This window comes from Rhinolophus sinicus, chromosome 1, assembly GCF_057876585.1.
Source record: "Rhinolophus sinicus isolate RSI-liver-muscle chromosome 1, RSI-T2T, whole genome shotgun sequence".
NCBI lineage: Eukaryota > Metazoa > Chordata > Mammalia > Chiroptera > Rhinolophidae > Rhinolophus > Rhinolophus sinicus.
The window spans coordinates 189368457-189381081 of NC_142501.1; the positions used below are offsets into that span (position 1 = coordinate 189368457).

A 12625-nucleotide genomic window follows, 5' to 3' on the forward strand; every position below is an offset into this window, starting at 1 on the left:
TGCCCCCTTCTGTGGGAGGCCTGCCTCCAGCAGTCTTGCAGTATTGTGTGTGAGTGATTCTGGTCATATTGAACCCTATCTCTTTTTAACTGAATCCCACTGCCAGTTACCTGATTTTCTCTTTATTATGCAGTACAGAGCAAGAGTGGGCAAACTGGCTGGTGATAACTCAGAAAACAAGTAAACTTGGAAAACAACTAAACATAGTGTGAGTGCCATCCCTCCACCCCTTCCCCAATCAAGTATTCTTGCCAAAAGAAAAAAAAAATCAAACCTGAATTAGATCATTCTTCTCCATCTTTTCTACCACTTTGCAGGAAATATAAGGTACAGAGAAACATGTTAAATACACCACAAGGAAGCAATTAGCAAAATCCAAGCTGCAGGAAACCCTACAGGACAAATGATTTGGTAGTTTGGAATAAATTACAAAAAGGAAAAAAAAAAAGAAAAAAGAGATAAAAAATTTACAGATTAAAAGGGATTTACGAGAACTATAAACCAAATGCAACGAGTGGACACTATTTCAACCCCGATTCAAACCAAGCACAAACTATATGTATGAGGCAAATGGGGAAATTTGCACACTGGATAATCTGATATTAAGAAATTGTAAACATTTTTAGGTGTGACAATGATAGTATGGTTGTGTGTATGTAAATAAGTCCGATCTTTTACAGATACATACTGAAATGTTTACAGATGAAATGACAAGTCTGCGGTTTGCTTCACAATTGTCCCGTAATAAGATGGAGACTGAGGGGGATTTAAATGTAGCAAGACTGGCCATGAATCGAGGATTTGCTATAGCTGGGTGATAAGTACCTGGAGGTCCATTGTACTATTCTCTGTGTATGTCTGAAAGTCTCCATAATAAGTTTAAAAAGAAAAAGACGGGAGAGTAAAAAATTAGAATCACAGAAGATTCTGGACTAGTGTTTTGACTTGACGATATATAGTGTAAAGTGGAGGGAAGGTAGCTGGGAACTGAGTGGGAAAAAATATTTGGGGTCAGGCTGCACTGAACGCAATTTGAGGATGTCTGAGTAGGAAAGTCAAGTAGGCAGGTGGCAATACAGGGTTAGAACTTGGGAGAGAAGTCTGAGTCTGCACTTAGGACAATTACAGCCATGAGCACAGAGAAGTTTTCAGAGAGCAGAGAATCAATGACTCCACCTCAGGGACTGAACGCAGGTCCAGAAAGAAAAAAAAAAAGAGAAAATAGCCTGCAGAACCAGCAAAGGAGATAATTAGCTCACACTTCCATTTAAAGTTTACTTTTATTTTGTTAAACAACAGAACACTTATCAGATAAGGAGCTACTTTCACTCGGGCCACCAACAGATTTTTAAACATAGTTTGTTTTATTTTCCAGTTAAGCTGAAACGGCTGAGAACAATGCATTTTAAGGACACAATCAGGCTCATCATCTCTAAACTGCAACCCTAACTTCCCTTTGGAAGTTGCACAAGGCTATTGTGAAATGGCTTCAAAAGCTCTTTAGACCTGGAGCTGGCTCTTGGGTCTGCGTGGCCAATGCCATTCTGTACCAGGTTTGGGCCAAACACCAAAGTGGCTTGAACTGGAATCCGAGTGGGAGGTGGCCGGGAGGTGGCCAACAGCTATTTCTCACATTTTCTTTTCAATGCTCTACACAAGGGAGCCAGGTCAAAAGAAACCAGATTCCCCAACACAGTTCTCCATCCTTGTGGTCATGTGTTCCTGTCTGTGGGCCTCACTTCTCCAGACAGTTGTTTCTCTTCCGTTACTGAATGAGCACTGCACTTACGTGCTTAGGTGTAGAAGCCCACAGAAGAAGGGATGCTATTTTAAACTTTGATTCTCGTCTGCCTAAGAGTGTGATATCTTGCATTCAGTGGCTGACTTACTCTACACAAATACACTTGTGGCAAGGGTGGGGGAGGAAGAAACTTTCCTCTACCCTTCAAGGTTCTTTTAGCTGGTCTAATAATTAAATCTACATGAGACAGATTAACAAGAGAAAATAACCAAATTTAATTACATACATATGTATGGGAATCCCTCCTACATGTCTGCAGACTCCCTGCACACATGAGAGGTTCAGAAACAGAAAGGGAAAATGAGGTATAGATGACATTCTGAGATAAGGACGAGGGAAGGCACCTTGGAGCTTCAAAGGGTCATTGCAGGAAGATAAGAGCAAATGTTCAGTAATTAGTAGTTTGCTCTGCCATAAGACAAGTCAACAAAGTGATAAGATTATCATGGGCAAGGCCCTTAATTCATATTCTTCTAGGTAGTTAAGGGAGAAGAGGACAGAAGTTTCTCATGATCCTGTAGGGTCGATTACCTTCAGCTCAAAATAATTTATGTGCCCAAGTGACACACTTTGGGAGGCCTGATCTGAACCCCTACACAAAAAATGGAACTGAGGGATGATGCAGGGGGATGACATGCAGATAGTCTCCCAGAGTCAAGTGTTTTAAACAAAAATGTTAGGAATCTGAACTTGATAGTCTGGAAAAAGACAAGCGTACAGGGGGCATCACAGAACTGCTTGCCCACCATTGGAATATTGTCCTCGTACAGCAGTACACTCTGTTGCAATGATATGTGCACAGGTGTATTTGCCCCGCTAGACTAAGTTTGAGATCAGGATTGTAGGTTTATTACCAGTATCCAGAAAAGCACCTGGCTCATAGTGGGATTCGAACATGACTTAATCAGTGAACGTATGAATTAATGCACAAATTAATTCTTAACATTCATTCTTTTAGGATGTAGAAATGATGTATTAGATGCCATCCTTTCAAAATCCCTTCAAAGTAGGACACATACATTTGGTCTGTCACTTGAAGCACTTATTTTTAAAACCATCTGAGTTTCCAAAGTCATGAAATAACAATACTTTTCCATCACAGTATGATGGTTGAGGTAAATCAATGAGATAAATACGAAGTACTTCCAATGTTTCTTAAAGGAACAGCTGTTGTTTCATAGAAAGACCACAAAGAAAATAAAAACACAAAAAATAGTTGGCCTGCATTTTATCCTGCAAATCAGTCTCTTAGACTTAACTTGAGATTTGTTCTTTCTAGGCACCAGAGAAAATGGGCTGCCAGCTCTACACTCAAATTGGAAGGTCTTCCCCAAGCAGGTTTCGCTAGTAGGATGCAGAGGGACTTCTGTGACAGCGCTCACTCCTGATCATTGCCTAACTCCCCTGCAAAACATGTTCTCAGCCATCTGCAGGGCACATGGTATTCCTTGCTTGTCCCGAATTTCAGCACCCACCCCCTTGAGACTGTAAGGCAAGGTGGGATATGAACACAAGGCTGCTGCTCTTTGGCACAAAGTGCTTTTCCCCCCATCGCAAATGTTACGTCTTATAAGAGGACTAGTGAAGCATTCTGTCAAAGAGAATTGCCAATGACTGATGATTGCTGATCGTGCCCTTATTGGATTTCTACATAATTTAAAGACCTGCAACATGAAATGACCTCAGAGAACATTTAGTAAAATCTCTACATTTTAAAAATGACAGAATTATCACCCAAAGTCCATAGTTTACATTAGCGCTCACTCTTCGTGTTATACATTCTATGGAACTGGACAAAGATATAATGACATGTATTCACTAATGTAGTGTCATACAGAGAATTTTTACTGCCCTAAAAATCCTCTGTGCTTTGCTTCTTCATTCCTCTTCCCGTTACCCCTGGCAACCAATGATCTTTTAATTGTCTCTAAAATTTGGTTGATGATGTGTCAATGTAGGTTCATCAATAGTAATGAATGTGGGGGACGTGGATAATACAGGAGGGTGTGCTGTGTGGGGACAGCGGGTATATGGGATATCTCTGTAACTGCCTCTCAATTTTGCTGTGAACCAAGAACTGCCATAAAAAAAAAAAAAAAAGTTTCAAAAAATAATAAATTGAGACAGAGAAATTAACTGACTTGACCAAGGTCACAGAGCTGGGTCACAGGAGACCAAGATTAGAATGCAAGGGTCTAATGTCGCAAGTTTTATGCACCACAAATAATGCTACCATACATCCATAATAAGAAAAAGTCAAGAAATACTTAGTGAGCATCCATGGTGTACTATTTCTTGGAAATATAACTAAGAAATTGAATTGAGGGATCTCCTGTAGGTTCAACTGGTCACCTGCTCAAATGAGTGGCAGAGAAGTAGGGTATGTCCTGAGGTTTACATCTGGGCTCTGTTTAACTGCCCCCACCCCCGCCCCCAATCCCAGCACCTCTACTCTTTTGTCAATGCTGTGCTCTGTGCCTGGAAGACTTTCTCCTCCATCTTCAACTGCTATTCACCCCTGAAGGTGAAGCAACTCATTTGTCACCTCTTCTGTGAGGCTTTCTCTGGGCAGAATGGCTCTCTTACACTTCTGACCTCTGAGTACTTTGCATATACCACTATTATAGAATTTGTAAGTATTATAGTTACTTATTAACCCTCCAATTAGACTCTGAGCTCCATCACAGGACTGAATTGTAATCACCTTTGTATTTCCAGAAACAAACTCTGGAATGGGGTAGAGTTTACGTGCTCAAAAAACTGGAAAGGGGACACAAATCTGTCATTTCTTTTTTTCTAGAGCACAGTTTGAGACTGGAAAACATTATAAAACAAAAACAAATATAGGTTCTACAATGAAGCAGCGGATAGAATATACTGAATACTGCAGATTTAAGAGTTCTAGTAGGACACAAACTATGTATTACTAAGATACAAAAAAATTCTTTTCCTTTAGAAAAATGATCGTCAACAGTATTGTTATTTTTCGTTGTTCAGAAACTGTTCATAACCATCTAGGTTAACAGTAAGAATAATAATGAGCAATCATTTACTTTAAAAATAGACAAATCACATAAAACACAAAGTATATAAAGAACAGCTTGGTCCTAGCTCTTGGATGTTCACTCACTGTGAGTCCTTTTGGAAGGTTACAAGGCCAACAATTATGAGGAAGTAGAAGGCACAGACTAAATAATAAACCTGGAAAAAGAAGTCTATTATAAAAGAGTAGTTTTAAATTTTGATCACATATGAATACAGCAAAAAAAATCAGTCACGTAAACAGTTGTTATTGAATAGTCCTTATTGCTTCAGGACCAAGAATTAAATTGTGTGGAAGCAAAAAAACCTATATAATAAAATACTTGGCAAGTCTCAATAACCAATTGTTTGATTCAAGACTTAAAGAGACAAAATGAATGTTAACACATGGAACAAAGATGGTCAAGGTGTCTTTTCCTAGCACGCATACAATGTATAATGGTGTATTATTAGAACTAAAAAGTTTTCGGTCAAAAAAATTTATCTTTTTAAAGTATTGTTGACTCCTTTTTACAGGTTTCTGTAAATTGTATTTTCCCCAAACATGAACACAACATTTAATCTATTCATTTATTTTACTTCATATGCCATTGTTAGAGATCTAATTATACAGACAGGCACACCTCAGAGATACTGCAGATTTGGTTCCATACCAGCATAATAAAGTGAGTATCACAAATAAAGTGAGTCATAATCTTTTTGTTCGTGGAACATTTTGCCCTCAATTTCTAAAACACACACCTGTGAACCCCAATAAAGCAAAGTGCAATAAAACGAGGTATGCCTGTATATCTAAAATATGGGTATCCTACATATATGACAGCCAGAATTTAGTAATTGTATAGGCTTTCTGGCTATTTCAATTACTCCTAAAAAGAATTATAGAGAAAACATATACTTGTTATTTATTCTAATTAAAGCATATTAATTACATTTTTAAAGGTCATTCATTTTTTAAAAATCTTCATTTTTAAAAATTCTGATAATGCCCACTCTCAAACTTTTAATAGGAATGTTGGTTTGTTAGGTTTGGCCATCTTTTCTTTACCTTAAAGGTCAAACATGAAACAATGAGGAATGTAGTCTACTTAAAAAATAGAAACGTAGTGACAGCTTAAATCATTTGGCCCTCACAAATAATGCTGAACAAATCAAGGTAATTGTAGGTAAATGTAATTAAGCCCAAGGCTGGAATATTTCATTCTGTCTTGGGCTGCAGGTTATACTTTTGTGGCTGGAAAAAATGTTCTTCAATAGCACTGACTAGTTCCTGTAGTTCTTTCTTCAGCTGCTCAGGATCGCTGCAAATACAAGGGGGGAAAGTCCAGATCAGTGAATTATTCCAAAGCACACATTAGATTCTCCCCACACTGACCCAACAACACTGAAATATAACCTTAAGAGGAGGGCTAAATCAGACAGAACAGAACTGCAGTTACTTCAGCTTGGGAATGCATCTGTCAACTTGGACAAAAACCATCCCATGAGACAATATCCATTATTTTCCCCAAAGGTTTTCCCAAAGTCTTTACCACCAATGAAATCAGCCCTTCACAGTTCTCATAAGAACTTTTAAGAAACACAATTTTGGGCCTAGCATTTCTAAAAGATCTTCAGTGTTTATACCTAACAGCGCAGAGAAAATGTTCACACGCCAGTCGCTTTACAAGCGACATCTCTGTTTTGCCCTGGTCTCCCAGGACACGAATGTTCCAGATCCTGTTTTCCCTCAAATTACTGGAAGTCAAGCTGCAGACTCATCTGTAAGGCCTTCCTAGAATGAACAGAGATGGGGAGCCTCCTAGTGGGTCTTCCAGTCACACACCAGAAACTCAGATCCCCGGGTTTGTCTTTATTATTCTACAGGAGCACTAACGGGCCATAACTAAAGTATAAACAAGAATCTAGGGAGCTAAGAAAATCAAGTTTTCTAAGGAAATCAAGTTTTCTAAGGAAATCAAGTTTTCAAATATGTGGAAAACACTTATTCATAGGCAAACAATTAATTGGAAGGTAGATAATAAATAAAATGAACTTGTACTTCGACAAACTTCCAGTAACTCATGTAAATGTTAGGCCACTAGCACTGTGTGAGTTATAAGAAATTCAAGCCAAAAAGCTGATTTAAAAAGAATTAAATCCTTCAATTCAAGTTGTTATTACTTCATATTTGACTATGTTTCATATATGCAAACCTCATTTTAATGGGAATGGCAAGCCATGTAATTAGTTAAGATCAGTTTTACATTGTGATAGCTTACCAGTACAACTAAACAATCCATTTTATTACAGACATTAATTCCGGCTCTACTAGTTAGTGGTGTGTGCCCTTGGGCAAACGGCTTAGCCTCTCAAAGGCCCAGATTCCTCATCTGTAAAATTGGGATAAAAATTTTACCTTCTCAAGAGTGTTATTGCATAGATTGAAATAAATTATATAAAGCAATTAGCAAAGAACCTGGCCCCAAAACCTCAATAAACGTAGCTCTCATTATCATTATTTTTATACCCATTGGTAACATACGAAGTAATTATGCTTCATAAGTACCTATGAATCACACAGGTTTTTTTTTTCTCTTCTCCGTAAGTGCTTTAAAGAAAAAAACAATTCTCAGGAAGGCATATAACTAATAATTACTGTGTTTTTTGGTATTTTTTTTTTAACAATACACCTGAAACTAAAACTCATCATTGAATTTACTATATATAGATATATAAACATACATCTGTGAATCTATATATACTTCCTACTGTTTTTGTTTCTGTCAAAACCCTGCCTGATATAATTATTATCTAAACCTCAAGATAGTAAGAGAATATCCTTGTTCTTAGGAATGTGTATTGAAGTCTGTGACTTACTTTCAAATGGCTCAGGAAAATAAAAACCCAAATCAAATATATAATATGTACGGTGAGAGAGAGCAAATATCACAAAATGTTAGCAATTGCTGAGTCTAGGGTGAGGTAGGCAAACTATGGTTTGCAACCTGTTTTTGTAAATAAAGTTTTATTGGAACACAGCCACACCCATTCCTTTATGTATATGGCTGCTTTCTTGCTACAACAGCAGAACTGAGTAGTTGTGAGAGAGACCTATAGCCTACAAACCCTAAAATATTTACTATCTAGCTGTTTACAGGAAAGCTTGCCAACCCTTGCTTTAAGTGAAGGGTGGGTACTCACTGATTATTTCAACATTTTTATAGGTCTGAAATGTTCCAAAATAAAAACCTGGACAAAACTAGAGACATCTACCACAACAAAAATATTTTTCTTAAAAGTAGGACTTATACTTGAAAAGGATTTTACATTCTAAAGGATTAGTAGGTCGTAGAATTCTGTGAATAAATGGAAATGATACAAATATGTTAATAATATTTAAGATTATCAGAAAATAAGGAAATATTAGCCTGGACTTTATTCCTCTTCTACATTAGGTATGCTGGTATCTGCCTGGCTTGAACACTGACAGCATATCAATAAATGGATGACTTAATGCCTAATGTCTCATTTAATAAAAGTGAGCAACATTTCAATAAATATAATCTAAGGACAATTTTTCAAAGTATTTTCAGCAATTTATAAACTATTACTTGAATTTAAGGCCATTCAGTAAACCATGTGAAAAATGTAAATACCATATATCTTTAAACATTAAAAAGCATTGTTATTATAAAGGACAGTTTTTCTGAAATATTAGATACATTTTCACAGGATAATGAAAAGATAAATATATAGAGAAAGCATCTTTAAATAGAACTAATGTCTTTGAATGAGACAGAAATATAAAAACACTGAGAATGAGAATTACAAAGACATGTCAATGGAAAATCATACTCAATATAGTAGTAAATAGCTTGTTATTTAACACACAGACACACTGATAATTGCACAATATTCAATAAAACACTGGTAATGCAGAACATGTTGAAAAGGAGCTGTTTTATGTGTTTAAGTTGCTTAAAAGTTGAGTTTTTGCCCTTTAAGCACAACAAGATTTTGAATGGGACTCTGTAGCAAGATATATCACACAGTCCCATGACTTCTTAAATATATCTGAGTATCTTTAGTATTATGACTTTGACCATTGGACTGGAGCTCTTACTCAGAAGACTATTCAGGGCTGACTGGTGTGGAATGGCATTTCCCTTATGATAAACTCGCAGAGTGGTGAACAGTCTGAGTTCTGCATCCATGTTTTATTTTGCTTTACTATTTCTTGCTTTGTTATCGGCACTCACTTCTTCTCCCTGCTTAAGGAAAAGACTTTCCTAACCTTAACAACTCTTACCCTACCCCTCTAATTTGTTACATTTTAATATGCTATTGGCTTGTCAATTTAAGATGTTCAGAAATTTTCCTCTGCTTCTATTCCCACATAGTGCAAATTTGATTCACAAAGCCAGAAAAGCCCTTCTATGAGCAAATCTTTGCCGAGTCTGCATATGTTGTAACAACTACCTAAACTTAATGCCGTTTACTACAGTAGCTATTAGGCATATGTGGCTATCAAGCACTTGAATTGTCGCTAGTGCAACTGAGGAACTGATTTTTTAATTTCATTTAAGTTTAATGAATTGAAATTCAATTTTAAAAACCGACACGTTTCAGTTTTTGGAAAACTTAAGTATGTTTGGAAAAACTGGGGTATCAAAATCTACTTTTTCAAGTGCAAAATTTATGAAGCTAAATATAGTGAAGTGTTTCCGAAAAAATTTAGCATTTGAATTAATACATAGTAAGTGTAAAATACTAAATAGATTTTGAAGACTTAGGGTGGGAAAACAGTGAAATATCTCATCAATAATTTTTATTATGGGTTACATGTTGTAATATTTTAATATACTAAGTTAAATAAAATATATTATTGAAATTAGTTTTACCTGTTTATTTTCACTATTCAAAAATGTGTCCAGTAGAAAATTTAAATTGCACTCGTGGCTCACATTGTATTTCTATTGGACAGAGTTGACTTACTTCAATTTTTTTTTCCTGATTCTTAAGTGTATTTTGAATAGAGAAGTGCTAGTTAACTGAGAGTTAAGTAGGTATTTACACATGCTAACTATATGTACCATGGTTGTTGAAAGTTCAAAATGTTACAGTTGTGGAAAGGGACCAACTCAAACCCTTTACCAAGGTCACAAAAATATGACCTTGAAGCTACCAGACCATCAGTTCTTTGGTGACAAGGACTCTTTCTGATATGCTGTTTATTCTACCTGAGTCTCAGCAAAGACTAATACTCAATAGGTGCTCAAAGGTATCTGTTGAATGCACGTGCAGTGGACTGCAATGTATCAGAGGCACGGAGAAAAAAACTCATTGGTGCTTGCCTCAAATATAAAGTACTAGAAAAAGGAAGTGTTATTACTACTACTGAAATTAGGAATGAAATTTTCTCATACAAAGAAAGTTGGGAGAGAAAGAAAAGTACGTAATTAAGTAGGAAGTAAGCACACTAGTCCCTAGATACTTCAAGTAGTTAACACCACAATATTGCTGCAGGTTCTTAAACAACCTTCCTAATTAAACCTTTCTACTTAGCATTTGAATAGAACCCATTAGGAAGTTTAGGGAATAAATCACAGCAGTTATATCCATATCTTACCTATTTCCTGGTGGGGCACACAGTTCCGAATAGTACTTGATTTTGGGCTCTGTCCCACTGGTCCGCATGGTGGCCACACATCCATTAGCAAAGGTAAAGGTGATCATTTGGCTGCTTTTACTAGTAGGGAGAACCTAGGAATTAATTACACATGTTATAAACTTAAATAACAATAGAAACTGTTCTGGCCTAAATAATAGTTTCCCTGGATAAACAAGAAAATAAATGCCAAACAAACACATTGGTTTAGAAAACAACATTTTGAGAAAATCAGAAAATGCACTCCATGTGAATGACATGATAAATAATAATAAGGTAATTGTGAACATTAAGTAACTTTGTATACTAGCTTTTTACCTTCATTCTATTCATTAACGCTACTCAAGTTTTATTAAAATTGAAATGCATCATTTCAGAAGACGTTGATTTAAATAGAATAAATGCATGACCAAAAAAAAAAAAAAAAAGGCACTAGACCTTATTTAATTTTGCAAAAAAAGTCTATGACGAGACAAAAAAAAAAAATAGAGCTTCTGGCAGCCGTATCCATGGCTGATTGCTCTCAAAGCCCCAGTAAAATGACAGATGTACAAAAAGCAAAACAAACACAAGAGCACGGAGGAAAAGAGGAAATAGCAGTTGAGGGTTGCCAACCAATTTGGGAAGGCAGAAAACAGACGGAGGAGCAAAACTGAGCTGATGGAACACAGAATCAGGACACTGAGCCCCTGCAGGAGACAGACAAGGACCGAGTGAGGGTGCTCTGCAGAACCCGGGCACAGCTCACTTCATGGAGGCACGGGGTACTGCAAAGGGCAGGGGAGGGACCAACGTAGTATTTGAAAGGAGCCATTCAACCCTCTCGGACCCTCACCCTCTGCCCACACAGTCAGGCAACCAGCTCACAGGAGATGGTTTAATTCTGTGGCGTAATTGAACCAGAAAGGCTCAGGAGTTGGGGACACCAAGCATCAGGGAAGGCAGGGTATGGTGAAAACATATGACGTTAGAGTCCACACACTAAATGCTAGCACCCCTCCTCCCATGCTCCCAGGATCTCTCCACCACTTAAAGAGACTCAGCATCCAACTGACAGCCCTTAGGCAAGAGAGCAGGATGCGAGTTAGGCTCCCCCAGATGGCCCCCCCCCCCCCCCCCCCGTACAAAGTTAATGTGCTACCCAATCTCCCTAGATTGAAATATGCCAGTTGACAAGGTCTGTATTATACATATACATACACGGAGCTTCTAATCAGCTTTTTAGTACCCAAAGGAAAATCAAGGATCACTGGACTTTGGGAAAAAGATATCAAATAAAAAACAAAGTCAACAACAAATTAAAAAAAAAAAGGACTTGGAGGATATAAAGACAATACAGAGCAAAAAAAGTTCTACATTTTTAAAAACGAATAATTAATATTCTTAAGAGAGCTAAGATATTATATACATGCAACAAAAATAGGATTTAAAACAAATAAATTAAAAGCTGAAATACATAGTCAACAGAAGCACGGAAAGTTAATGTTGAAGAAATCTCCCAAAAGTAGGACACAAAGATACAGATGGATGATAGGAAAAAAAGGAACACAGAAAATAAAACATTGGTCCTGGAGCCAGCATCTAACTAACACCTCACTGAGAAAGGGAGAACAGATAATACAGGGGAAAAGGTTATTTGAAAAACAACCATTTAGCCTCCTTCTCTGACACAAGATCAAGAAAATTTCTCAGAACTGAAAGAAATGACTGCAGATCAACAAAGACCCACCAAGTGTCTAGAAAAAGGAATGAAAAGGGACTCATACTAAAGACCATCGCTGACATTTTAGAAGCAGAAAGTTTCTATTAATAAAACCTTCCCATAGAAAGAAAAACAGGTTGCATGCAAAGGACTGGACAAGTATAATACCGACATGCCTGTAGGCAGCACACAGTGGGCCTCAACTAGTTCCTGAATGAATGAATGAATGAATGCTCAACAGCAACACCAGAAACCAAACAATAACGGAGCAATATTTTCAAAACTGTGAGTCAGTAAAGTCTGAGAGTAGAAAAAAACATTTTCAGATCTACATGTCTCCAAAAATTTACCTCCCATTCACTTTTTCTTAGGAAGCTACTAGACGATGTGATTTAGGAAAATAAATATAGAAGGAGGAAGTCATAGGCTC

The 12625-nt window shown here is 37.0% G+C and overlaps 1 protein-coding gene across 1 annotated transcript in view; it reads right to left on the reverse strand.

Annotated features, from left to right (window-relative positions):
• Positions 1–1261: 1261 nt before the first annotated feature.
• Positions 1262–12625, reverse strand: part of PGM2 (phosphoglucomutase 2) — a 35660-nt gene continuing 24296 nt past the window's right edge. The window contains exons 13-14 of the mRNA XM_019741975.3: positions 10455–10588; positions 1262–6144 (exon numbers count right to left, since the gene is read on the reverse strand). Coding sequence (XP_019597534.2) covers positions 6042–6144; positions 10455–10588 — 237 coding nt within the window. The 3' untranslated portion in view covers positions 1262–6041. The remainder of the gene's footprint in view (positions 6145–10454; positions 10589–12625) is intronic.